At 42.1% G+C, this 25,782-nt stretch overlaps 1 protein-coding gene and 1 pseudogene across 1 annotated transcript; one reads left to right on the forward strand and one right to left on the reverse strand.

Annotated features, from left to right (window-relative positions):
- Positions 1-5,737: 5,737 nt before the first annotated feature.
- On the reverse strand, positions 5,738-9,077 carry LOC112076273 (zinc finger protein ZFP2). Its single transcript, XM_024143115.2, has one exon. It carries the CDS (start codon positions 8,350-8,352, stop codon positions 6,511-6,513), a length of 1,842 nt encoding a protein of 613 aa, XP_023998883.1. The 5' UTR covers positions 8,353-9,077; the 3' UTR covers positions 5,738-6,510.
- Positions 9,078-10,082: 1,005 nt separating this feature from the next.
- The window catches only part of LOC112076274 (zinc finger protein 585A-like), a 33,655-nt pseudogene continuing 17,955 nt past the window's right edge, over positions 10,083-25,782 (forward strand).

The raw sequence follows: 25,782 nt of genomic DNA on the forward strand, positions 1-25,782 counted from the left end.
ACAATACCAGTCCAGCTGTGATTTACAACCTGATTTCAATATTTTTTGGAATAGCAAGAAATGTATTGGTGAATTACATCGATCATGCATTGAATTGCATTCTTACTGRACGTCWTTTAATTGAGTCAAATCGAACCTATTTATAAAACCRCTTATAAAGTTGGTTTTGTAGCATACACTGGGAATTTGATATTTTAGACTGATATGATTGTTTGTTTCATATCTGCAAAGTAGTTAAAACGCTGTCGGTTCCACTTTAGGGTTAAGCAAATTATTATCAAACCAAAGCCCTAAACAGTAGCTAATCGTTCACAGGGTTGGTGGTGTACAAAAACATCAAACTGGCTCCAGTAGTAGTGCTAACGTTAGTAYCCTTTGCTACCTACCAGGTACAGTAGAAAGGCTAGCTAGCTAACAGGCCAGCGCGTCTCTGTCCAACCTGAACAAGAAGTATACCTCGTGACTTTCGCTTGATGTTCCTTCGATAACGTTGTTCTGAGATCAGTTTTAAGCTGTATTTTGGAGATTGAAGGTAGAAATTCCCACTATGTTGGAAGACTAATCTAGTTAGGGCTAGCTGCTCATTCTTTGCTTGGTTCCAATTTCTGCTATGCCGTCATCACACACAGACCAGACCAGTCGAGTATCGATATATCAATGTTAAACTTCTTCTTCGATGAGGTTTAACGGCGATTGGTATCCAATATGTTGCATTACCGCAACTTACTAGACTGGAGTACAACTCCTTTATACTTTGCTTGATTTTTTACATTTTTTAAATAAGATATTCAAATACCCTACCATCTAACACTACACTCACGAAAAAATCTACAAATTAATAAAATACAAATATTTCTCTCGCACGGGACATTTCTGATCCCCAGCCCCATGGGGACACCTACAATTAACACACCACTACTTTCCCCAATGCTACCCATTCCTTTGTCTCGTGCCCGTCTGCACACTTCTCACACCTAGGAGCCTCCCTCTTACACACTGCTGCCACATGCCCATAAGCTTGACACCTGTAACAACATAATTTATTCGGTATAAAAGCTTGCACAGGTTAACTTATATATTCTAACATCACTTTGTCGGACAAAGACTCAACATCAAAACTCAAAAGAACTGACAATGACTCTTCTGTTTCACCACTCTCGCCACCCTGTCTGCCTCGCAGCAAACAACGAGCATCACAAACACCGGGAATCTTCCTCTTCAGTTGGTAAACTTTTACATTTACTGCTACCCCAGTAATCACTCCTTTCAATGGCACCTTCTCTTGAGAGCAAACAATTCCCATTTCTTGTCCCCATTCGTTTAACTGGTCAGAGGAGCGCCTTCTCCTCTGACCAGCAGAAACATAAACAATTATCACAAGACCACTTCTGGTTACCCTCACCGATTTCAAGGCACCCAGCTCTGTTTTCACCCACCCTGAAACCACAAATGGATCAGCAAAAAGGCAAGGGTCCACTTTCTCCAAAAACTTCACTCCTACTGTCATTCTCCAGGTGGGAACAGAATTGTTGCTGGAGAAAGTATCTTTGTTTCCAATGTGTTGCTACATTTTCTCCAGGTTTGGGAAGTGCACCAGCCTTCCATTCCTCAGCTGAGAGACACACCACCTTGGCCTTAAAAGGCACTGACAGCGCTGATCATGTTTGCCACGTCTTTGTCTTTTCCCTGAAGCTCATAGTTGAGCTGGTTCAGTTTCGCTGTTATGTCCGTGAGGAAACCTCAGTCTAGCAACTTCAAAAACTTCACTCTACTGTCATAGACTCATCTTCATCCTGACCCTCGGTTCAAGGGTCGGGCGCCTGGAACTTCACCACACCCACCACCTCCGATACGTCAACCTCATTCACTTCCAATTCTCATCATGTCTTCAGCTCCCTCTGCTTATACTTTCTACATTCTTCTTTAACAAACCATCTCCCTTTTCCGCCATTTTTAACCGACTCAAGCTCACCATCTTCCTCCCTCTCTCTTAGACCTCATCTGTCTCTTTTTTCCCCTGCATTCCTCCTCTTATTCCAAGTATACGTCTCCTTATGATAATACGGCACTTCTCCTGACATACATCTTGTTCTTGCCTTCTCAAGGGACGCCATTTAATCAGCACGAACCCCTCGGGTCGTAGCGCTCAACAGTGCATCCCACTTATAATGCAGCTGCTTAGTCTTGAAGTTATTCTTTATCAAAAGCTAAGCTACTTGACTTCCTTCCACCAGCTCTGTACGTGATCCACCATTAGCTGGGACCGCTCTCTCTTTCTCCCCACCAATGGTAAACTCTATGGCTAGAGCAGATATGACTGATGATGCTTCGTGTAATCTCACTTCAGGAGACATTTTTGCTGCATTTAGGATGTTTTCAGGCAAATATAAAGTGTGAAAAAATGAATTTTGAAGTTCAGAGGAGATTTTCTGTTATTTCATTAGCATTACGAGGCTTAGTTGTCTAAGGATTACTACGTACTTCTTAACATGAAAAAAGGCGTGCATAGGTAGAAAAAAAAATCAAAACACTAACATACAGTGGGGCAAAAAAGTATTTAGTCAGCCACCAATTGTGCAAGTTCTCCCCATTAAAAAGATGAGAGAGGCCTGTAATTTTCATCATAGGTACACTTCAACTATGACAGACAAAATGAGAAAAAAAAATCCTGAAAATCACATTGTAGGATTTTTAATGAATTTATTTGCAAATTGCGTTTATATTTCCATTCAGTCAGTATTGAGAGTACGGATGTTTTCATTGGGTGAAGATTGGTGACCACAGGAAGTATTCAAACCTGATTGATTGGGTGCATTACTATAATATCTCCTTAAGTGTGCAACCATTCTACTTCCCACAAATCTAAAAGCATTGGATTGGTGGAGACATGGGCTAGCGGAGTTTTTATTTTTTTTATTTTAAATACAATCATTACCTTTCAAATCAGCAGTGGCGATTTTAGCATGTACATTTTGTGGGGACTACACAATACAACACAACACTAAACAATACATTAATTGCACTATAACGGTGACAAATGGTGCCCACAAACTGTTAGGGCCTACATAAAGCTGTCCCAACAACAGAGTTCCAACAGCAGTCCCAAAACCTTACCACTGCTAAACCTGGCTATCAGCGGAGCCTTGTCTGGCAGCGAAACATTCACCCTCATTTACTGCCTTTTAAAAAAACATGGCTGATATGGCTGACTTGCTTAAACAAATGTGGGTTATACTGGCAATTGAGATGTACAAACTATGGCAAAGCGGACGAGTGGATAAGAGACAATCCGTAATTTCAATTAAGACATTACTGAGTGAGCTAGGACAGACGTAGTCAATATAACTATTTGTTCAGCACTTTTGAAATGTACAGCGCCAGAATTCAGAACATGGGCCGTTCTTACAGTGTTCTCCCTGTACACAGAAGTCAGAACTGTAGGATAAATAAAGGGGACATATAAGCAGACAATGAAAGCTCTTACAATATTCAATGATTACATTTCTCAAAAACAGGTTATAGGCTACATGTGCACCACAAGTCAGAACAGTAAGTGAAATTAAGAGGTGAAGATAGACAAAATTAGGGTGAGGCACATAGGCTACTAACAGCTTACTACACAACATACACTTAGTACTACTTTCTTAGCTACAGTATACTGCCCGGTGTAGGGTGCCGTCTTTCGGATGGGACGATAAACGGGTGTCCTGACTTTCTGAGGTCATTAAAGATCCCATGGCACTTGTCGTAAGAGTAGGGGTGTTAACCCCGGTGTCCTGGCTAAATTCCCAATCTGGCCCTCAAACCATCACGGTCACCTAATAATCCCCAGTTTACAATTGGCTCATTCATCCCGTCCTCTCCCTGTAACTATTCCCCAGGTCGTTGCTGTAAATGAGAACGTGTTCTCAGTCAACTTACCTGGTAAAATAACGGGGGGGGGGAAAAAATATCTCCCTGGCATATTACATAATTTATGCAGCCGCATACAATACATTTTTGGACTCACTTTGTGCTATGCTCACTTGACAGGAAGGTGGCGCAGCGGTCCTTCGTGGGCAAATTTTTTCATCAAACTTTGTAATCAAAGTCTGGCATTCTCTGGGCTTATGGTTTGTTCAAACAACTGGGAACTCGAAGAAAGAAAAAAAGGTTGAATCATAATGACGTCAGAGATCTTCAGGTCGTAGCGCTTGAAAGAGGCCCGAGTTCCCAATTTACAACTCCGAGTTGATGACAGTTCAAAACGTATTTTCCCAGTTGTAGCTCGTTTTTCCTGAGTTCCCAGTTGTCTTGAGCTAACTAAATTTAGATTTTGCATTTCTGAGTTAACAGTTGTTTTGAGCGTGGCACAAATCATGCTTAATTGACGCATGGCCAATGTTGAATGTTTATAATTTTAAACTAGGAAAAGAGACCCTTAATCTTAGACTTGGGACCCACAGCCACTCCACTGAATAGCAGCTAATGATTGCTTTGTAATGCTTGCAGTTAGCCACTTATTCCTTCTAAAGCATCATTGTTGAATTTGCGATTTCAACCTTGTTGTGTAATGTTTATGTCCAATAGCCGATGAGAACCGATACGTTTTATCTATAATTTCTCTTCATATAACAAGGATTAAAAAGAATTTGCCAGTAGATTGTCGACTTGATACATGATGATGACTGCCAGCTAAGATTTCAAAAGTATGATGTTGACATGATCAGTACAATCAAAGCTACTATACAGTGGGGAGAACAAGTATTTGATACACTGCCGATTTTTGCAGGTTTTCCTACTTACAAAGCATGTAGAGGTCTGTAATTTTGTATCATAGGTACACTTCAACTGTGAGAGACGGAATCTAAAACAAAAATCCAATGTGAAGACAAAGCATGAAAAGTGCTTGACTTGTATATTATGAGATGTTATTCTTTATTACAGTTTCACGAGTCGTTTCATCATTTTTTAATAACAATAATTATATTTTGTAGAGCACATTTCCACACTCAATGCACTTATATTAAAACAGATTATATATTTTTTTTTAAGTGTACTAAACAATTAAGGTGATAAGCTGACATTGTTGAGAAGATACTGGGTTGAATTTATTGATCAATTGAATACATACCTACTATTGTTAAAACATTCTACATTATAACAACATAATTGATAATGGGAGTGCATAAAAGATACACCCCTCAACCCCCCCCCCCCCCCGACTCACTCACCCAAACATCCCCACTCCACACACACAGTTCACTATGACATGTTCTATGACATTGAAACAGGTCAGTATGTTGTTTAGCCCATAGAGCCGGTTTCCGAGACAACGCTTAATACTAGTTCAGGGCAGGCCAGCCCCAGAAGAGACCCTTCTTATCGACTGTAAGCCAGAATGTCCTGTGTGTCGTCTTATCTGTGTTATTCTCCAACCCATTGTCAGGGGTTCTGTTGTCTTTACAGGTCTGTAGGTATGATATCTGATTGAGGTTAGCTTTACAGTAATGCTATTGGTTAACAACTCAGATTTTGAATTCAAACAGCTCTGACATTATAAAAGGTCTTACATTCATTGCCTCTCTCTTTTTTGGTTCCTGAACTGCTGTGGTGAGATACTCTCTCCATTTCTTTTCTCTCTCCATGAGCTATGGGCCATGGTTATTTGTCTCTCTCTTTCTCTCTCCATGAGCTATGGGCCATGGTTACTTTGTCTCCCGCTTTCTCTCTCCCATGAGCTATGGGCCATGGTTACTGTCTCCCTCTTTCTCTCTCCCATGAGCTATGGGCCATGGTTACTTTGTCTCCCTCTTTCTCTCTCCCATGAGCTATGGGCCATGGTTACTTTGTATCCCTCTCTTCCTCTCCCATGAGCTTTGGGCCATGGTTATTTTGTCTCCCTCTTTCTCTCTCCCATGAGCTATGGGCATGGTTACTTTGTATCCCTCTTTCTCTCTCCCATGAGCTTTGGGCCATGGTTTTTTTGTATCCCTCTTTCTCTCTCCCATGAGCTATGGGCCATGGTTACTTTGTCTCCTCTTTCTCTCTCTGACCATGCCTAGAAGGATGTCTTGTAACACTAACTATAGTCTCTTGCATATTGGCATTTATCTTATGGAGTCAGATATAATTTAATGGGCTTTTTGTTGTTGTTTGTCTTATTACGAGTCGCATGTGAGGTATATATAATATATGCATATATGATAAATATTACCCCACTACCCTAGCCCTTAACTAAAAAACAAGCTCAATGGAGAATCTCTATTAAATTTTTTTAAGTTATAATCTGTGTCCGGGAAACCACCCCATAGTGTCCACAGTGTTGAGCAGTGTTTTTCAAACCTCTCCTTGAACACCCCCAGACATTTCACAACTTTGTTGTATTCCTGAACTAGCTCACCTGGTTCACCTAGTCAAGGGCTTTAGGATTAGTTGACTAGTTGAATCAGGTGTACTAGTTCTGGAATAGATCAAATACACAAAACGTCCCTGAGGAGAGGTTTGACCACCACTGGTTCAGAAAACAGGTCAATAAGGGGGTTTAGTAGTTGAAGGTGCTGTGTGTAGCGGGTAGCCAGTGTTCACATAGAACACTGGTGATGTGGTTTCAGAACTTGGTGTGGCTGAGGAGTCCGGCAGCTGAGTTTTGGACCATTTAGAACTTACAGAAGGKACCGGAACAGATGTCGGAGAGGAGAGGGTTGGAAGAGGACACATTCCTCCTCTGGCGTGGGCTTTCTGGTGACTTTTTAGGTGCCCCGACTGAGCGAAGCTCTTMTCGCATAGATTACAACCATAGGGCTTCTCTCCCGTGTGTGTTCGTTGATGATTTGCCAGGGTGGCTGATTGAGTGAATCTTTCACTACACTGATCGCAGCCATACGGCTTGGCTCCTGTGTGTGTGCGCTGGTGGCTCGTCAGCTGCCCAGACTGAACAAAACTCTTCCCGCACAGATCACAGCTGTAGGGTTTCTCTCCGCTGTGTGTTTTRCGGTGGCTCGCCAGGGCTCCAGCCCGCGTGAAGCTCTTGCCACATTCATCACAGAGGTGAGGCTTCTCTCCAGTGTGAGTCCTCTGGTGGCGTCTCAGGTGGCTAGAGGTAATGAACCTCTTCTCACACTGATCGCAGGCGTAGGGCTTCTCTCCTGTGTGTGTCCTCTGGTGGATCGTCAGAGATCCCGACTGAGCGAACCTCTCCCCACACTGATCACAGCTGTAAGGCTTCTCCCCAGTATGGGTTCTCTGATGATTTGACAGGGTGCCGGATTCAGAGAAGCACTTGCCACACTGCTCGCAGCAGTAAGGCTTCTCACCGGTGTGGGATCTTTGATGGGAGTTTAAGTGGGCCCAGTTAATGAAGCTCTTTCCACATTCGCAGATGAAAGGTTTCTCTCCGCTGTGGGTTTTCTGGTGGAGTCTCAGGGCGCTCGAGTGGGAGAAATTCTTCCCGCAGTCCGAGCAGTGGTAGGGCTTCTCTCCYGTGTGGACTCTCTGGTGGGATTTCAAGTGTGCCGACGTGACGAAACGTTTCGGACACTCCAAACAAGAGAATGGCAGCTCGCCGGTGTGCCTTCGCATGCGGTGTAGCTTCAGGGCGTTCGATTGGCCAAACCTCTTCCCACAGTCGGAGCAGCGGTAGGGCTTTTCACCGGTGTGCGTTCGCATGTGTGATATCAGATAAGATGAGCAGTAGAAACTGTTCTCGCACTGCGTACAGTGGTAAGGCTTCTCTCCGGTGTGTGTGTGCTGGTGAACAGTCAAATGACTTTTGTGACTGAAGCTTTTGCCACAGTCTGAGCAGCAGTGGGGTTTCTTCACTGTGCGTTTCGGCTGGCGTTTTTTAACACTCTTCCCTGCTGCCTCAATCAAATCTTCTTCTTCCTCCTCCTCCTCCTCTTCTCCTCCTTTCACCGTTCCACTCAGCCCCGGTGTTTTCCTGCTTTCGAGTCCAAGTGAAGCACTACCCGGGGATTCTTGGAAGGGGGACAGGTGAGGGTTGTTCTGGTAACTATAAAGATTCCCTCCATCCTCTTTACGTTCTGCGTCGCAGCTTCCTTGTGCTCCGTCGTCCACATGCGCTGACGCTGATTGTCTGGAGGCCACACCCCCTGCATCCTGTATCCTTTTGATGTCCTCTTTCAGTTGGAGTAACCATGACATYCCCCGATCCTCAGATTTCATTAAATCCTCATTTTCCCATGTTTCCTCCATGATTTTACGCCGTAGTGCTCGTTGATTCTTTCCTTTCATTTCGGATCCATCCTTGCCACCTATTCCACTGCATTCACAAAGGGAGCGTAAATTGTCCTCTGTTAAAGTCCATAAACTCTCTTCAATTTCATCCATCAACGTTTCTCTTTCACGATTCATATTGTCCTGCTCACGCGGTAACAGAAATGATGAAGTTGTTGAACATGAAGTGTTGAACAGCTGAAATTCGTTCGGTGCTCTTAGTAAGCTACTCCAAGGTCTTTCACTTGTTGTCCTCTGTCCTGGAAATAAAATAATTTGATACTACTTTAATTACCATTAAATAAATACATTGTCAAGGGCTCAACTGCAGGTGATTGTTAGACAAGATACCCCTTAGAAGTGTGTTGATCTGATAGGTGTTCGGCTGTAGCTAAGCAATATAGCCTAGTAGCTCAACTACTGTACTCCATCACGCCCTTCGAAAGGCCAGGCTGGTGGAATTATTGCTGTATTGCAAACAGACTCCTATCCAATCCTTCCAGTTCTAGCTACATAGCTAAGTGCATAAGGAGCTATGGTTAATTCGGGATTCAGTGTAGGGTTCGAGCTACATATCGGTTATAAACGTTGGTAGCTATAGCTAGCCGGACCCATTGTCGGTAGTTATAGCTAGCTGGCTAACGTTAGCTGGATAGCTAGCAGCCTAGCTAGCAATTATCTCTACGACTATATTGCGTGGCATTAAATATTATCACCTTATTTTCACTTTGTGGTCTTCTGTGCGTCCAGATACAGATTGTCTTGTTGATCAAGTTTTTGCGTTTTACATTGTATATTGAGAGAAAAATACAGTGCAGTCCGGGGAATCAACGATAAGGCAACAACTTCCTGTTTGTCTGCGCTCTCAGGCCAGAGCAATCGAGTCGACGTAGATCTCCAGTCATAACATCCGCTTAGAAGTCGAGGTGAGTAACAGCTAGCTGGCTAGTTAACTAATTTGTTTTTATCGGGCAATTAAATGTACGCAACTATATTGAAAAGGTGCTCACCCAGCTAGCACTATATACCAGAACGCTAGTTGGCTAATGCTACGAAAAGGACGGGTCAGTTTCGGGCAGAGAACTAGCTCAGTTAGCTAATATTGTTAGCTGATATTATCCATCTTGTTTAGCGTCTCTTATCTCCTGTTGTCTATGATAATACAATCACATGTAAACTAGAGCGTGACGGTCAAAACCTGCATTTGTAACACTATGAATCTTTGAAGCGAGCCGATCTACGTCGCCTGTTTAAATAGGTGAGGTTTAGTGACAGTTGCTGACAATGTAAATGTGCTTTAATCAAAAACAAGACAAACCTAATGTGATTTGTCACCTGCCTCTAACAGTGAAATGCTTACTTACAGGGTCCTATAAAATAGAAGTAGTGACACAAGGAATAAATACAGTGAATAACATTAACATGGCTATATACAGGGAGTATCAGTACCAAGTCGATGTGCAGGGATACCATGTAAATTATGTACATATCGGTAAGGGGGTAAATTGACTAGGCATCAAGATGCATAGACTGAGCTGTAGCAGCAGCTTATGTGGTGAGTGTGTGGTTAGTCAGTGAAAGAGCGTCTTTTTTTTTTTTGTCAATGCAAGTAGTCCTATATAGCAGCCTTGACAGTGTCCAGGGGTGTCCACAGAAGACCGGTTCTAGGTGAATAAGAGCATTGCTATAAAACAACTGATTTAAATAAATGAATGCCATCACACCTCCCATCCTTCCAGGGCACACCAACCTACACCAGCAAGGGATCCTCTGACTGAACTGATGGCCAAACGTTTATACCCGATGCCACACCCTTAATTAACATAAGGCACACCTGTGTTAACAGGCCATGAGGCTTGGTCAGAGTGCATGCAATTTTTTTTTTGCAGGTTTGGTTCTGCCCTAGCACAAATACTGAATCAGCTGTGGTGCCAGGGCAAAAATCTAAACGTGCCCCCATGGGGGGCCCAGTACCCAGTTTGGGAAACCCTGTGTAAAATAACCTCACATCTTTGTGTGTATGTGTCATTGAACCCACAGATAATCATGGATCTACACTAGAGTACACAATTACAAGCCCAAAAGCAGAGCAGGATTCAGAAATGGATTTTGGCGAGAACCCCGGGTCTGAGTCGGAATCAGACTACCTTCCTAGTCCCACTGCTCCAGAACCTGAACCCAATGTGACTGTGAAGGAAGAGGAAGAGGGAGGTAGTGACATGGCTGATCCAGGTGAGTCCATGTTGCGTGAAGTTGGCCCTAGACGCTGATCTTGGGTCAGTTTTGCATTTCTCCCACCAATGAGAGAGGCTTGGGGAGATTAGGCTAATCCTAGATCTGTACCTATGGGAGAGAGAGAGGTTAGTCGTGTAAAAATATAAAGCAGTGAACAAAATGATTATGAATGGAATACTATGAAAAAAAAGAGTTGATCAGGACTCATCAAAGATAACAAGATCGCAGTCGTAGAGGCATCACTACAGACACCCCTGGTTCGAATCCAGGCTGTATCACAACCTGCCGTGATTGGGGTCCCATAGGCGGCGCACAATTGACCCAGCTTGTCCGGTTTTGCCGGTGGTAGGCCGTCATTGTACATAAGAATTTGTTCTTAACTGACTTGCCTAGTTAAATAAATAAAAAAATTATCAGAGCATTATGTTGCCTTAGGGAGAATCCCAACTAGATGTAGGCCTAACCAGAGCATTATGTTGCCTTAGGGAGAATCCCAACTAGATGTAGCCTAACCAGAGCATTATTTGCCTTAGAGAATCTCAATTGCGTTTCCTTGATTCCTCGCATCCTCTCTCCTTCTGAAAATTATCGGATGTAAAGGTCAGAGGGGAGGAACCTCTAACTCATCCAATGGGTTTTGAGAAAGAAGCAATGAGGACACAAGGAATCAAGCAAATTAAACTGAGATTCTCCCTTACATATTCCCCAACGGTGCATCTCCGCATTACAGTATTAGCTGGCAATTAATTATATTGGTTTGGTTATTTCAGACCACCGCCCAGGTCCACCGTGGCAGAAAGACCCAAATTTATATGATTATCAAAAAGAGAGAGGAGGGGAAGATGATGAAGCAGAAGCAGAGGAAGATGAAATGGGTTACCCAGGTAAGTCCAAAGGCCTGTTCAGAGGATGTAAGTTCGGATCAGGTAGAAATCTATGATGTCGAACAGAAATGATTGCCTGTCAGATTGAATAAGCAGGGGTATTCAACTCTTACCCTACGAGGTCCGGAGCCTGCTGGTCTTCTGTTCTACCGGATAATTCAGCAACCCTGGTTAGATGGGGAAAATGAAAACAAGCAGTGGAACTGGCTTCGAGGTCCAGAGTTGACCTTGAGGGAAATTCACGTCAGCTCCTTTCATTCCATTTCTATCTGCACCGTTCAGATTGTTTCATGTTACTGAATCCACGTTGTAGGTGGGCCTGTGGGGTGTCTGGAGAAAGTTAGTGTCATAATAATGTTCATATCACAACAACATCATGATCTGTCCGATACAGTGTGATTTGTGACAAAGGAAGGAAGGGTTGCTAGGATACACAATAGTAGGTCTTTGTAGATAAGTGCTCTTTGGGTAGAGCGGTTAGATAGGTGCTCTTTGGTAGAGCGGTTAATTGGTCATCAAAGGCACTCTTCATATCATTAAAATGCATTTATTGTTACGGCATGTTCAATAGAACAAAGATTTAAAACCTGGGCTTGTTTCGGCAGCATGGCCATCGTCAGGGAGTACAAAGATACGATGACAGCACAGGAGGTTGGTGCCACCTTAAGTGGGGAGGATGGGCTCGTGGTAATTGCTGGAGCAGAATTAGTGGGATGGTATCAAATAAATCAAACGCATGGTTTCTGTGTGTTTGATGCCATTCCATTGGCTCCGTTCCAGCCATTATTATGAGCCGTCCTCCCCTCAGCAGCCTCCACTGAATGACAGTGTGACTTGTCAGTTGTATTTTCCCTTATATTTTCCATGCAATGTTGGTTGAAGTACAAACAGCAAGGTGCTGTCTGCAATTTAAAAAACAGCTGGTGGTAGATTAAGAGTGTTGATCTAGGACCAGGTGCCTCCGGTCCACATAATCTTATTCATTATGATCTAAAAGGCAAAAATTATCCTAGATCAGCGCTGGTACACTGAGACGCTTTGTGAATGCGGGCGCTGGTCTGTGATTATCAGGCAGTTTGATGGGTTTGGTTTTGGGCTGGAATCCTAACTGGATACCTGGCCGTTTAACTAAAACTAGCTTGCAAATGATCAAGCTTAGTTACTTGAGCGAATTAATCTGCAGAAAAACTGGTGAAGACACAGAACGAGAGATTTGCTCTTCAGAAAAACAGAGAAACCCCTGTGCAGAGCAGTGCGTCTAGATCTAGGTGCTAATTTTGGCGGGAACAACTGGTATTCAACTGGTATTTCACCTCCCATGGTGCAATGCTCTGCCAAGGGCTGCTGGCTGGCTAGCAACACAACTAGCAGGCCCAGACGAGCTAGCTACATAGCTAGTCGAAATATATAGCCGTCATAGCTAAGTCATGAGTGCATTGGTGGGTGATATAATATACTAGCCTTAACAATATCATACTGACAAAAGCACATACAATGCCTTCAGAAAGTATTCAGACCCCTTGACTTTTTCCATTTTTTTTTAGGTTACAGCCTTATTCTAAAATGTATTAAACGGTTTTTCCCCTCACCAATCAACACACAATACCCCATAATGACAAAGCAAAAACAGTTTAACATTTTTAGAAATTAAAATAATGATATCACATTTACATAATTATTCAAACCCTTTACTCAGTACGTTGTTGAAGCACCTTTTGCAGCGATTTACAGCCTTAAACTTCTTACGGCTGAAATCCCGTTAACGGGATCGATTTGACAACAGCCAGTGAAAGCGCAGGGCGCCAAATTCAAACAACAGAAATCTCATAATTAAAATTCCTCAAACATACAAGTATTATACACCATTTTAAAGACAAACTTGTTGTTAATCCCACCACAGTGTCCGACTTCAAAAAGGCTTTACGACGAAAGCACACCATCTGATTATGTTAGGTCAGCGCCTTGTCACAGAAAAACACAGCCATTTTCCAGCCAAAGAGAGGAGTCACAAAAAGCAGAAATAGAGAAAATGTATCACTATCCTTTGATGATCTTCATCAGATGGCACTCATAGGACTTCATGTTACACAATACATGTATGTTTTGTTCGATAATGTTCATATTTATAACCAAAAATCTCAGTTTACATTGGCGCGTTATGTTCAGGAATGTTTTGCCTCCAAAACATCCGGTGATTTTGCAGAGCCACATCAATTTACAGGAATACTCATCATAAACGTTGATAAAAGATACAAGTGTTATGCATAGAAAGATATACCTCTCCTTAATGCAACCGCTGTGTCAGATTTCAAAAAAGCTTTATGGCAAAAGCACACCATGCGATAATCTAAGTACAGCGCTCAGCCACCATACAGATACCCGCCATGTTGTGGAGTCAACAAAAGTCAGAAATAGCATTATAAATATTCACTTACCTTTGATGATCTTCATCGGAATGCACTCCCAGGAATCCCAGTTCCACAATAAATGTTTTGTTCGATAAAGTCCATCATTTATGTCCAAATACCTCCTTTTCGTTTGCGCGTTTAGTCCAGTAATCCAAATGCACAACGTGCGAGCACTAAGTCCAGACGAAAAGTCAAAAAAGGTATATTTACATTCATAGAAACATGTCAAACGATGTATAGAATCAATCTTTAGGATGTTTTTATCATAAATCTTCAATAATGTTTCAACTGGACAATTCCTTTGTCTTTAGAAATGAACAGAGAAAGGAACAGAGCTCGCGCTCGAGCTTGGCTCATGGCTTTCTGCCAGACACCTGGTTCAAACAGCTCTTATTTGCTCCCCCCTTCATAGTAGAAGCCTGAAACGAGGTTCTAAGACTGTTGACATCTAGTGGAAGCCTTAGGAAGTGCAATCGGACCAAATGTACACTGTATTATCTTGGATAGGCAAAGACTTGAAAACCTACAAACCTCAGATTTATTTCTCAGGTTTTTGCTTGCCATATGAGTTATGTTATACCACAGACATCATTCAAAAAGTTTTAGAAACTTCAGAGTGTTTTCTATCCAAATCTACTAATAATATGCATATCTTAGCTTCTGGGCCTGAGTATCAGGCAGTTTACTCTGGGCACGCTTTCCATCCGAACGTGAAAATAGCGCCCCAGCCATAAGAAGTTAAGTGTTCTTGGGTATGACGCTACAAGCAGTAGCACACCTGTATTTGGGCTTTCTCCATTCTTCTCTGCAGATCTTCTCAAGCTCTCAGGTTGGATGGGGAGCATTGCTGCACAGCTATTTAAGGTCTCTCCAGAGATGTTCGATCGGATTCAAGTCCGGGCTCTGGCTGGCCATTCAAGGACATTCAGAGACTTGTCCCAAAGCCACTCTCTGTTATCTTGGCTGTGTGGCTTAGGGTTGTTGTCCTGTTGGAAGGTTGAAACTTCGCCCCAGTCTGAGGTCCTGAGCACTCTGGAGCAGGTTTTTCATTAAGGATCTCTCTGTACTTAGCGCCGTTCATCCTTTACCTCTATCCTAACTAAAAACATCCCCATAGCATGATGCTGCCACCACCATGCTTCATCGTAGGGATGGTGCACGGTTTCCTCCAGACGTGATGCTTGGCATTCAGCTAAAGAGATCAATCTTGGTTTCATCAGACCAGAGAATCTTGTTTCTCATGGTCTGAGAGTCTTTATGTGCCTTTTGGCGAACTCAAACGAGCTGTCATGTCGCTTTTACTGAAGAGTGGCTTCGTCTGGCAACGTCTACCATAAAGGCCTGATAGGTGGAGTGCTGCAGAAGATGGTTTTCCTTTGGAGGTTCCCTATCTCCACAGAGGAACTATTAGAGCTCTGTCAGAGTGGCCCCTCTCCCCGTTTGCTCAGTTTGCCAGCTCTAGGAAGAGTCTGGTGGTTCCAACAATTCTTCCATTTAAGAAAGGCTACTGTGTTCTTGGGGACCTTTATTTCTGCAGACATTTTTTGGTACCCTTCCCCAGGTCTGTGCCTCGACACAGTCTCGGAGCTCTACGGACAATTCCGTCGACCTCATGGTTTGGTTTTTGCTCTGACATGCACTGTCAACTGTGGGACATTATATAGACAGGTGTGCACCTTTACAAATCATGTCCAATCAATTGAATTTACCACAGGTGGACTCCAAGTTGTAGAAACATCTCAAGGATGATCAATGYAAACAGGATGCACCTGAGCTCAATTTCGAGTCCCATAGCAAAGGGTCTGAATACTTATGTAAATAATGTATCTGTTTTATTTTTAATACATTTGCTAAAATGTATAAAACTCTGTTTTCGCTTTGTCACTATGGGGTATTGTGTGTAGATTGCTGAGGTTTTTATTTATTTAATAAATTTTAGAATAAGGCTGTAACAACAAAATGTGGAAAAAGTCAAGGGGTCTTGTTGCTACATGTGATGTATTGTCTGTGCCCAATAATGTTTGTACCATGTCTTGTGCTTCTACCACGTTGTGTTGTTGTCATGTTGTGTTGCTGCCATGCTGTGTTGTTGTCTTAGGTCTCTCTTTATGTAGTGTTGTGGTGTCATGATGTGTGTTTTGTCCAATATTTATATATATATATATATATATATATATATATTCTTTTTTTTTTATAAATCCCAGGCTTGGTCCCCGCAGGAGGCCTTTTGGTAGGCCGTCTTTGTAAATAAGAATTTGTTCTTAACTGACTTGCTTAGTTAAATCAAGGTATAATAAATCAATATTGATGACTTGAATGTCCCCCCCAAAAATGTACACTGGCACTCAGCCAACCAAGGATGGTGAATATAATGTAGACCTACCTGTTACACCTGACCCTTGTTACATTTAGCCCCGGTGTTATCTATGGATTCAACTCCATTGGCGAGCGCTAACGTGCATAAACCATACCACTGCTAAAAATYGTCCATTTTAGGCCTACTCATTTCTTGGATTTGAGAAATTGTAGCCTAGTAACACTAGAAAGCTCAGTGATCCTCCTCTTAACAGTGGCCATCAAAACTGCTTTCAAAAGTGTTTTCCCGTGACTGCATTAAAACCTCTCTGGGGCAGGTGGGACGCAATCGTCCCACCTGGCAATAGCCAGGGAAAATACAGCGCGCCATATTCAAATAAAATGATATAAATATAAACTTTCATTAAATCACACATGTAAGGTACCAAATTAAAGCTACACTCGTTGTGAATCCAGCCAACGTGTCAGATTTCAAAAAGGCTTTTCGGCGAAAGCATAAGATGCTATTATCTGATGATAGCACAACAGTAAACAAAGAGAGTAGCATATTTCAACATGCAGGCACGACACAAAACGCAGAAATAAAATATAAATCATGCCTTACCTTTGACGAAATTCTTTTGTTGGCACTCCAATATGTCCAGAAACATCAAATGGTCCTTTTGTTCGATTAATTCCGTCGATATATATCCAAAATGTCAATTTATTTGGCGCGTTTCGTCCAGAAAAACACAGCTTCCAACTTGCGAAACGTCACTACAAAATATATCAAAAGTTACATGTAAACTTTACCAAAACATTGCAAACTACTTTTGTAATACAACGTTAGGTATTTTTAAATGTTAATAATCGATCCATTTGAAGACGGGATGATCTGTGTTCAATACAAAAAAGAAACAAACTGACGCAACATTTTTGGTAACGTGCCTCTCTCAAACAATTTACTTCATGTGCCCCTCATTTACGATTGCCTTACTTCTTCATTACACAAGGATAACCTCAACCGATTTCCAAGGACTGGTGACATCCAGTGGAAGCGGTAGGAACTGCAAACAAGTCCATTAGAAATCTGGTGTCTAAGAAAACTCATTGAAAAAACAGTGACCTCAAAAAAATAAAAATTCTGAATGGTTTGTCCTCGGGGTTTTGTGTGCTACATAAGTTCTGTTATTCTCACAGACATGATTCAAACAGTTCTAGAAACTTCAGATGTTTTTCTATCCAAATCTACTAATAATATGCATATCTTATATTCTGGGATGAGTAGCAGCAGTTGAATTTTGGCATCTATTTATCCAAAAGTGAAAATGCTGCGACCTGCCCTGAAGAAGTTTTAAGAATGTCTACACTAACCACGTTCCCATACACATTTTTTTATGCGCGTAAAGTCATATTCATACGGTATGAAAGTCAGTACACAAACGACAGCTCTGATGGAAACTGGAAGTTTTGGTACATTTTTATTTATGCAGACAGATAATTTGTTCGTTCGACATGGTGGGATCTTTTTGTGTCGGTAAAGTTAATTATGCGAGAAATGGTAGTGGGAAACGCCTWTTAATGCGCAAATATTTATATAATAACCATCATATCGATTGTAAACTTGGAGTCACGTGATGATATGGTGTGTGGTCCTCTCACTATGACTCGGGGAAACCATGCAATTTATTAGGCTAGGTAAGTTATGAACAGGGTGGTGAAAGTGCACGGTGATGAGCTTGATGCTCCTTTTCAATAAATATAGAGGGTCTTATACTGGTGAATACTTGACTGCCGTTGGACAAATACAAATATTCTAGCTCTTATCCATAATAATTTAATCTTGTACACTACCCTACTCACACAGTTTACCCGCACTGTATCTAGCTGTTGGCTAGAGCGCCCATGCCAATACCAGAGTAGACACATTTGCTATTTAACGCAACAGTTCTTGTTATTATCTACATTTTTCTCTCTTAAACAAGTGGATTATTTACACCCTGTTCACTAATATTGGCACTCTGGGTAAATATGAGCAAAAAGGGCTTTGAYAAACATTTATTTGCTGTTTATCCTCTTGGTCTTTCATTCAAAATATTCACAAAAATCAAACCTTTAATTTAAGTAAAATAATACAAATTCAAATATGAAATTAATATTTTGCCCCTGAAACATGTGCCACAATTATTGGTACCCCTAGAAAATCTTATGAGTAAAATCTAACTGAAGTATATTCCCATTCATATGTTACATTTAAGTTAACCTGAGTGATTAGGAACACTTAAGTGGTAAGCCATGACTTCCTGTTTCACTGGGGTATAAATATGTGGTGACACACAGGCCAAGTTCCCATAGTCATCCACCACTATGTGAGAGATCCGAGAATACAGTGATGATGTGCCACAAAAGGTTGTCAAGCTGAACCAATCAGGAAATGGCTATAAGAAAATATCTCAACGGTTGAAAATGCCCATTTCCACTATCAGGGCAATAATTAAGAAGTTTAAAGCAACTGGAAATGTTAACAAATCGGCCTGGAAGAGGACGTGTTTCTATATTGACCCCACGCACAGTGAGGAGGATGGTTCGAGTGGCCCAAAAATGTCCAAGGATCACAGCTGGAGAATTGCAGACCTTAATTGGGTCTTGGGGTCAGAAAGTCTCAAACTACGATCAGACACCACCTACTTAACCACGAGTTGTTTGGGAGAGTTGCCATAAAAAAGCCTTTGCTGTCATCAAACAATAAACTCAATTACCTACAATTTGCCAAAGTTACTGGACCTTTCAATGGGACTGAGTTCTATGGTCAGATGAGACCAAAATAGAGCTTTTTGGAAACAAACACCAGATGTGGGTTTGGCATAGACAGAAAGATATCCATGCAGAAAAGTACCTCATCCCTACTGTGAAGTATGTTGTGGGCTGTTTTTCTTCCAAAGTCTGAGGACAACTTGTTAGGATACATGATATCATGGACTCCATGTTCCAGCAGATATTAAATCAAAACTTAACTGCCTCTGCTAGGAAGCTTAAACTGCGCCGTGGTTGGATTTTCCAGCAGGACAGTGATCCAAAGCACAACTCAAAATCAACACAAATTGTTCACTGACAACAGAATCAAGGTTTTACCATGGCCATCCCAGTCTCCTGACCTAAACCCCATAGAAAACCTGTGGGATGAGCTAAAGAGGAGAGTCCACGAGCGTGGACCTCGACTCTGAAGGATCTGGAGAGATTCTATATGGAGGAATGGTCTCAGATCTCTTGCCATGTGTTCTTAAACCTTGTTACGCATTATAGGAGAAGACTCCGAGCTGTTATCTTTGCACAGGGAGGTTGCACAAAGTATTGAATGAAATGGTGGCAATAATTGTGGCACACATATTTGAGAATATTTGTTTGATGATAAGAATTGTATTTTTTCTTTCAATTATTTTACTTTAAAAGGTTATTTTGATTGAAAGACCAAGAGGATAAACAATGAAAACATTTTCACAGKCCGTTTTTCTCATATTTACCAAGGGTGCCAATATTAGTGGAGGGCACTGTATCTCAAGGCTTTCCTACTTGTATTTTTTTTAAACAATTATAGATCTAACATTGGAATATATCTACAACTTTTTTTTAAATTTACAAAAATTAGATCAACTTACCACAAAATCATTTTTGTTTAAATATCTCAAAGTTGTGATGACAGAGGACATTTTTTGTTGAGCAAGAGCAGTGGGAAAATAATTTGGTGACATCTTGTGCTCTTAATGTGAATTACAGGGGGCGGGGCCAGTTACCCCAGGTGGCCAGTTGTCCCCTGGTACCCAAGGGTCTCAGCTCCAACTGGCTCTCATTTGGATCATAGGTGGGACCCAGCCCAATTCAACCCTGGGTCATTTTGGAACTAAACCTCCCTTGCACTGCGGTGTTTTGTTACACCTTTTGCTTAGATGTTTTGTTGGGCTGGCCCTAATCTGCTCTGTAAACAAAGTATTCCCATAGTTTGAGTCCGGTGTCAGTTTTGTCAACAAGTTGTGGACGTGGAGATACCGGTTTGATGTTTTTGTTAGAAGACTCCCCACTGGAGACCAGGGTTTAATCCGCTTTCACTGTTCTCCCCACTGGAGACCAGGGTTTAATCCCCTTTCACTGTTCTCCCCACTGGAGACCAGGGTTTAATCCCCTCTACAAAATTCTCCCCACTGGAGACCAGGGTTTAAACCCCTCTCACTGTTCTCCCCAATGGAGACCAGGGTTTAATCCCCACCCACGACAATCCTTTCTCAGTGTTCTCCCCAGGTGCTTGTCTGTCTCCTCTTGCTGAACAGTCTTCAATAAAAATGAAGTATTTATCTATTTGTCTGTCTTATTCAATCTGTATAGGAGACAGGATAAAGTCGGACCCAGACTATCTTCCAGAAGTGACCGTGGCAACAGGGCAACCACAACACCAGAAGAAGAAGGCTGCGAAGAAGCTTCATCCATGTCCTGACTGTGGGAAGACATTTGACAGACCATCACACCTAGAGAGACATGAGAATACCCACACCAGAATCAAGAAGCTGGCCCCCGACTACACTTGTTCGTACTGTGGCAAGATCTTCGCTAAACCGTCAAAGCTGGCTCGGCACGAGCGAGGACACACCGGAGAGAAACCGTACTCTTGCTGCAAGTGCGGGAAGTGCTTCGCCGAGCCGGGGCACCGGAAGAGCCACGAGCTGACGCACAATGAAGAGAGACCGTACACCTGCGCCGACTGCGGGATAGGCTTCTTCAACCAGTCCAAGTTGCAACGCCACCAACGCACACACACAGGTGAGAAACCGTACTGCTGCACTGAATGTGGAAAGACCTTTGCTCGGTCAGGAGGCCTAAAGACTCACTGGCTAAGCCACACGGGAGAGAGACCATACCTCTGCTCTGACTGTGGGAAAAGCTTCTTCAGCTCTGGGGACCTGAAAGTCCACCACTTGACCCACACCGGAGAGAAACCACACTGCTGCTCCGTGTGCGGGAAGGGTTTCGCGCAGAGGGGGAACATGAGGGCTCATGAACGGTCTCACTCGGGGGAAAGGCCTTACAGCTGTGCCGACTGCGGGGCCAACTTCGCCCATTCTAACTATTTAAAGATACACCGGCGCATTCACACGGGAGAGAGACCCTTCCCTTGCCCGGTCTGCGGCAAGAGGTTTATTCTATCCGGGCACCTCGGAAGACACCAGAAAACACACATACCCAAAAACAACACTTAGGAGAACACACATATCCAAACACACACGGGACACACTCATGAGCTTACTGAAGTATATTGTATTTGCATATAATCATGAACTACAATGAAACGGATGAAGAACAAAAAATAAAAGACATGGTAAAAGTCCTGAGAGAGTGACGGTAAGGGATGCTCCCCCGTGAAGCTCCGCCCTCAACACTCCTCTTTCCATACTGTGTCCCAAATGACACCCTGTTCCCTATATGGTGCACTACCGGGTCAAAGGTCAAACCTATATAGAGCAGAGGGTGCCCATTGGCCTGTTCCACTGTTTTAATCTAAACATTGTATAGAATTTATTTGGCAGGTTGTTGTGTGTATGTATATATGTATATATATATGTTGTGTGTCTTTGTCCTGAACGTTTTTGGTGGTTTTCATAATGTGAGAGCTCTGGTGAGTAAAGTTTCTAATGTAGTTAGTTACCTGTAAACCACAGTTTCGGCCTCTCCTGGTAGGCAAAGTCTCTTCAGATCATTTAAGCACYACTTTTTCCACATTTTGTTACGTTACAGCCTTATTCTAAAATGTATTAAATTGTTCCCCCCCTCAATCTATACACAATACCCCATAATGACAAAGCAAAAGGCCTGTCTCACAGTCCCTGCTGCTGAAAAACATCCCCACAGCTTGATGCTGCCACCACCATGCTTCACCGTAGGGATGGTGCCAGGTTTCCTCCAGACGTGACGCTTGGTTTCATCAGACCAGATAATCTTGTTTTTTATGGTCTGAGAGTCCTTAGGTGCCTTTTGGCAAACTCCAAGTGGGCTGTCATGTGCCTTTTACTGAGGAGTGGCTTCCGTCTGGTCACTCTACCAAAAAGGCCTGATTAGTCTAGTGCTGCAGAGATGGTTGTGATTCTGGAAGGTTCTCCACAGAGGAACTCTGGATCGGGTTCTTGGTCACCTCCCTGACCAAGGCCCTTCTCCTCCGATTGCTCAGTTTGGCCTGGGCGTCCAGCTCTAGGAAGAGTCTTGGTAGTTCCAAACTTCTTCCATTTAAGAATGATGGAGGCCACTGTGTTCTTGGGGACCGTCAATGCTGCAGGCATTTTTTTGGTACCCTTCCCCAGATCTGTCCCTCGACACAATCCTGTCTCGGAGCTCTATGTACAATTCCTTCAACCTCATGGTTTGGTTTTTGCTCTGACATGCACTATCGACTGTGGGACCTTTATATAGACAGGTGTGTGCCTTTCCAAATCATGTCCAATCATTTGAGTTTACCACAGGTGGACTCCAATCAAGTTGTAGAAACATCTCAAGGATGATAAATGGAAACAGGATGCACCTGAGCTCAATTTGGAGTCTCATAGCAAAGGGTCTGAATAAGGTATTTCAGTTMATTTTTTTCAGATTTTGCAAAAATGCATAAACACTGTTTTTGCTTTGTCATTATGGGGTATTGTGTGTAGATTGGTGAGGAAAAACATGACATTTAATCCATTTTAGAATAAGGCTGTAATGTAACAGAATCTGCATAAAGGGAGAGGGTCTGAATACTTTCTGAATGCACTGTATATTCTGAAAGTAACGCATTGCTAACTATAGTTATTGTTACTCAAATACAAAGTGTAATTAGTTATGATACCTTGTTACTGATTCAAGTAATAATATTATTGTACCACATGATGTTACTGACAAGTTAACCCACAACCCTGGTGAAATGGACATCAATATGCATAAATTAAACGTTTCCAAGAGGAGCGGGGCTGGCTGGTTAAATTGCGACAATGGAAGTTTGGTTTAGAAAGTATTGATTTATGCCGATAGAAAGTGAATGGCTTTCTGGAGGAATAAGACAATTTAATTCAAATGTGACCCTCGTCATAATTCATACTCTTTAGTACATTTTCATATTAGAATATAAAAAAAAAATGTACTTCAGGTATCACGACGAGGAAAATTTGTTAGATACGTACATAATTGACCAGTTTGGCAGCAAACACCATTATGAGATCAGGGTCTGTATCCACAAGACATCTCAGAAAAGGTCCTAGGAATCCTGTTAAAACCTGTTAAGACTATTAAACACTCCCAGCTCAGAGGAAGTTTTAGGATGACAAACTGAGCCCAGAGTACAAATCAACTCATACATTTCTGCATATTGATCCTTTAACATAAACCCTAGATGCCTTCAATTGCCTCCAATTTATAGGCATATTTTTTGTTTAACAATGTGATGTTGTGCTCCAAAGGGATTACTTGGAACAAATAACATGATTCAATCATCGAAAGAAAAACATGTTTAATTTGCCTAGTGGTTATAAATATTTAGGCATATCGTGTGAAATTTACAAAACAAAGAAATAGGCCTTGTAAAAAGAGCAAGAAATACTGTTGCATGTAGGTCTAGATTATTTCTGGATTGATCATATAGAAATATCAAAACATTCTTTGAACAACTCCTAACCACTGTCCCGCTGCCTTTTTCTATTACCAAGACACCTGCTGGTAACTCGTAACTGGTCAGGACAGCTCATGAGGTCTCCTAAATATCTGTCCACTAGGTGGAACTCATGACTTAAAGAGGCTTCATGCATAGATTAGATTTTTACCCACAGGAGTAAAATGTCTCTATTCTCAGCACCTACAACACATGTTCTACTCTGATACACATTGTGGATACGGTCCCAGTATTTGGCACTGCACTGTGTCTTGTCTTTGGATGTTCTTTCAGTAATTTAAACCTCTTCCCACACTAAGAGCTGATGTTAAGCTTCTCTGCTGAGCTAGCTGATGTTTTTAGGTCTTCTGTTTGACTGAAGCACTCCCCACACTGGGAGCAGTGCAAAGGCTTCTCTCCTATGTGAGTTCTCTGGTGAGCCGTTAAAGACATGCTCCGGGAACCTATGGAGACAACATAAGTATTTATTAAACCTCCCACTATGGGCTGGATGTGTCAATGTGTAGTTCATACAGGCTTAATCTCTGAGCATAATTATTGTCCTAGTTTGAAATGAACCGTTTTCTCCACATTTTCACKCACGTGGGCCAGCCCCCTTGCAATTCGAGTTCCAGCCAYTGCGCTTCAGTCCCTCGCCATTCGAGTGACAGCTAGCAAGATGCACATACAGCAAAGCAAAAGAGCTAAATTACTTGGTGCACATATGTGACGTACTATGACATTTTTGGGGACCACTTTTGACTCTAGAGCTACTTTCATAACTATTGGCTAAAAAGCTCCAGAACATATCTAAGTTTCATACATCACTGAAACGAAAAACATGCAGAGAGCAATGGTAAGGCTTGTCTCCTGTGCGAGTTAGCTGGTGAGTCTTTAGTTTATGTAACAGGCTGAAGCTCTTCCAACACTGACAGCAGCGGTAAGGCTTCTTTGTGAGTAAGCTGGTGTCTATTTAAGGTTTGTAAAAGAGAAACTCATCCCACAAACAGCAGTGGAAAGGCTTCTCTCCTGTAAGAGTAAGCTTGTGTCTTTCATTTTCTTCGTGTCTGAAAAATCTTCCCAAATTGACCTCACGGGTAAGTCTTCTTTCTTTCGAGACTGTTTTTGTGTGAATCACTGACAATTGACAATGGAAGTCATGCCTTTGGTCACCCTAACAAATAATTAAAGAGACCATAAACTCATCTTTAAAAGGTTGAAGTCTGCTCAAAACAAAAGTGACGTAGGTTAAGCAAGTCGAGTAATGAGTAGGATTCTGGGTTTTCACATGCAAAAGTGATTACTTTTGATAAAAGGCGTAGGTCTGCRTTCCCAATGAAAACTAGTTTGAAAATTAAAACACATTTCATGGAAAAGAGATGTATGTTTCTGAACGATGCATCATGATGCCTTGTTGACAACATGCGGCACAGATTACTGTTTGATTGAGGGTGCTCATCTCATACCGCTTTTGCCCCACGGGCCATGCCATAGCTGTGCCAACTTTATTTAAATAAACAACATTCAAACACAACTCCAGAGCATGACTTTGACTCTTCTTTCACCACCATAATTTGTATTTTATAATAGCTACAGTGTTTATAACATGATAGCAATTTTAAAAGATTGTCACCCTATTCAATATACAATATTTAAACGGAAAATTCTTCTTTCACTGCCACTATTTATTACCAGACATCCAGGGTTTATTACAGGATACTCAATGATTATAACATGTTACTCTTGAATCTTCAAAATGTTTGGGGCTCTTTGTTGTGACTCGGAGATCCGTCTAAAGAAAAATGCCCAGAAGCTCTTTTCGTCATAGGAGACGTAGCAGCAACATTATTCTACAAATACGTTTTAAAAGTTACAAACAACGTGAAAAAAAATACGCACATTTAACCGAGTCAACTGAAGTATCGTGCTTTGAGCCCGGTAGGGCCCTGTTGGGAGTCATCTCCCGAGTGTCAATGGAATTAAGGAGGAAAACTTTCGACAGGAATCCAGGTGTGGTTAGTGCCCATCGTTTGACCTGCATGGTGGAAGGAAGAAAGGAAAACAAAAAATGTCGTTCTATGTGGTTTTCTTA

This window comes from Salvelinus sp. IW2-2015, unplaced genomic scaffold (genome assembly GCF_002910315.2).
Source record: "Salvelinus sp. IW2-2015 unplaced genomic scaffold, ASM291031v2 Un_scaffold3656, whole genome shotgun sequence".
In the NCBI taxonomy this organism is placed as follows: domain Eukaryota; kingdom Metazoa; phylum Chordata; class Actinopteri; order Salmoniformes; family Salmonidae; genus Salvelinus; species Salvelinus sp. IW2-2015.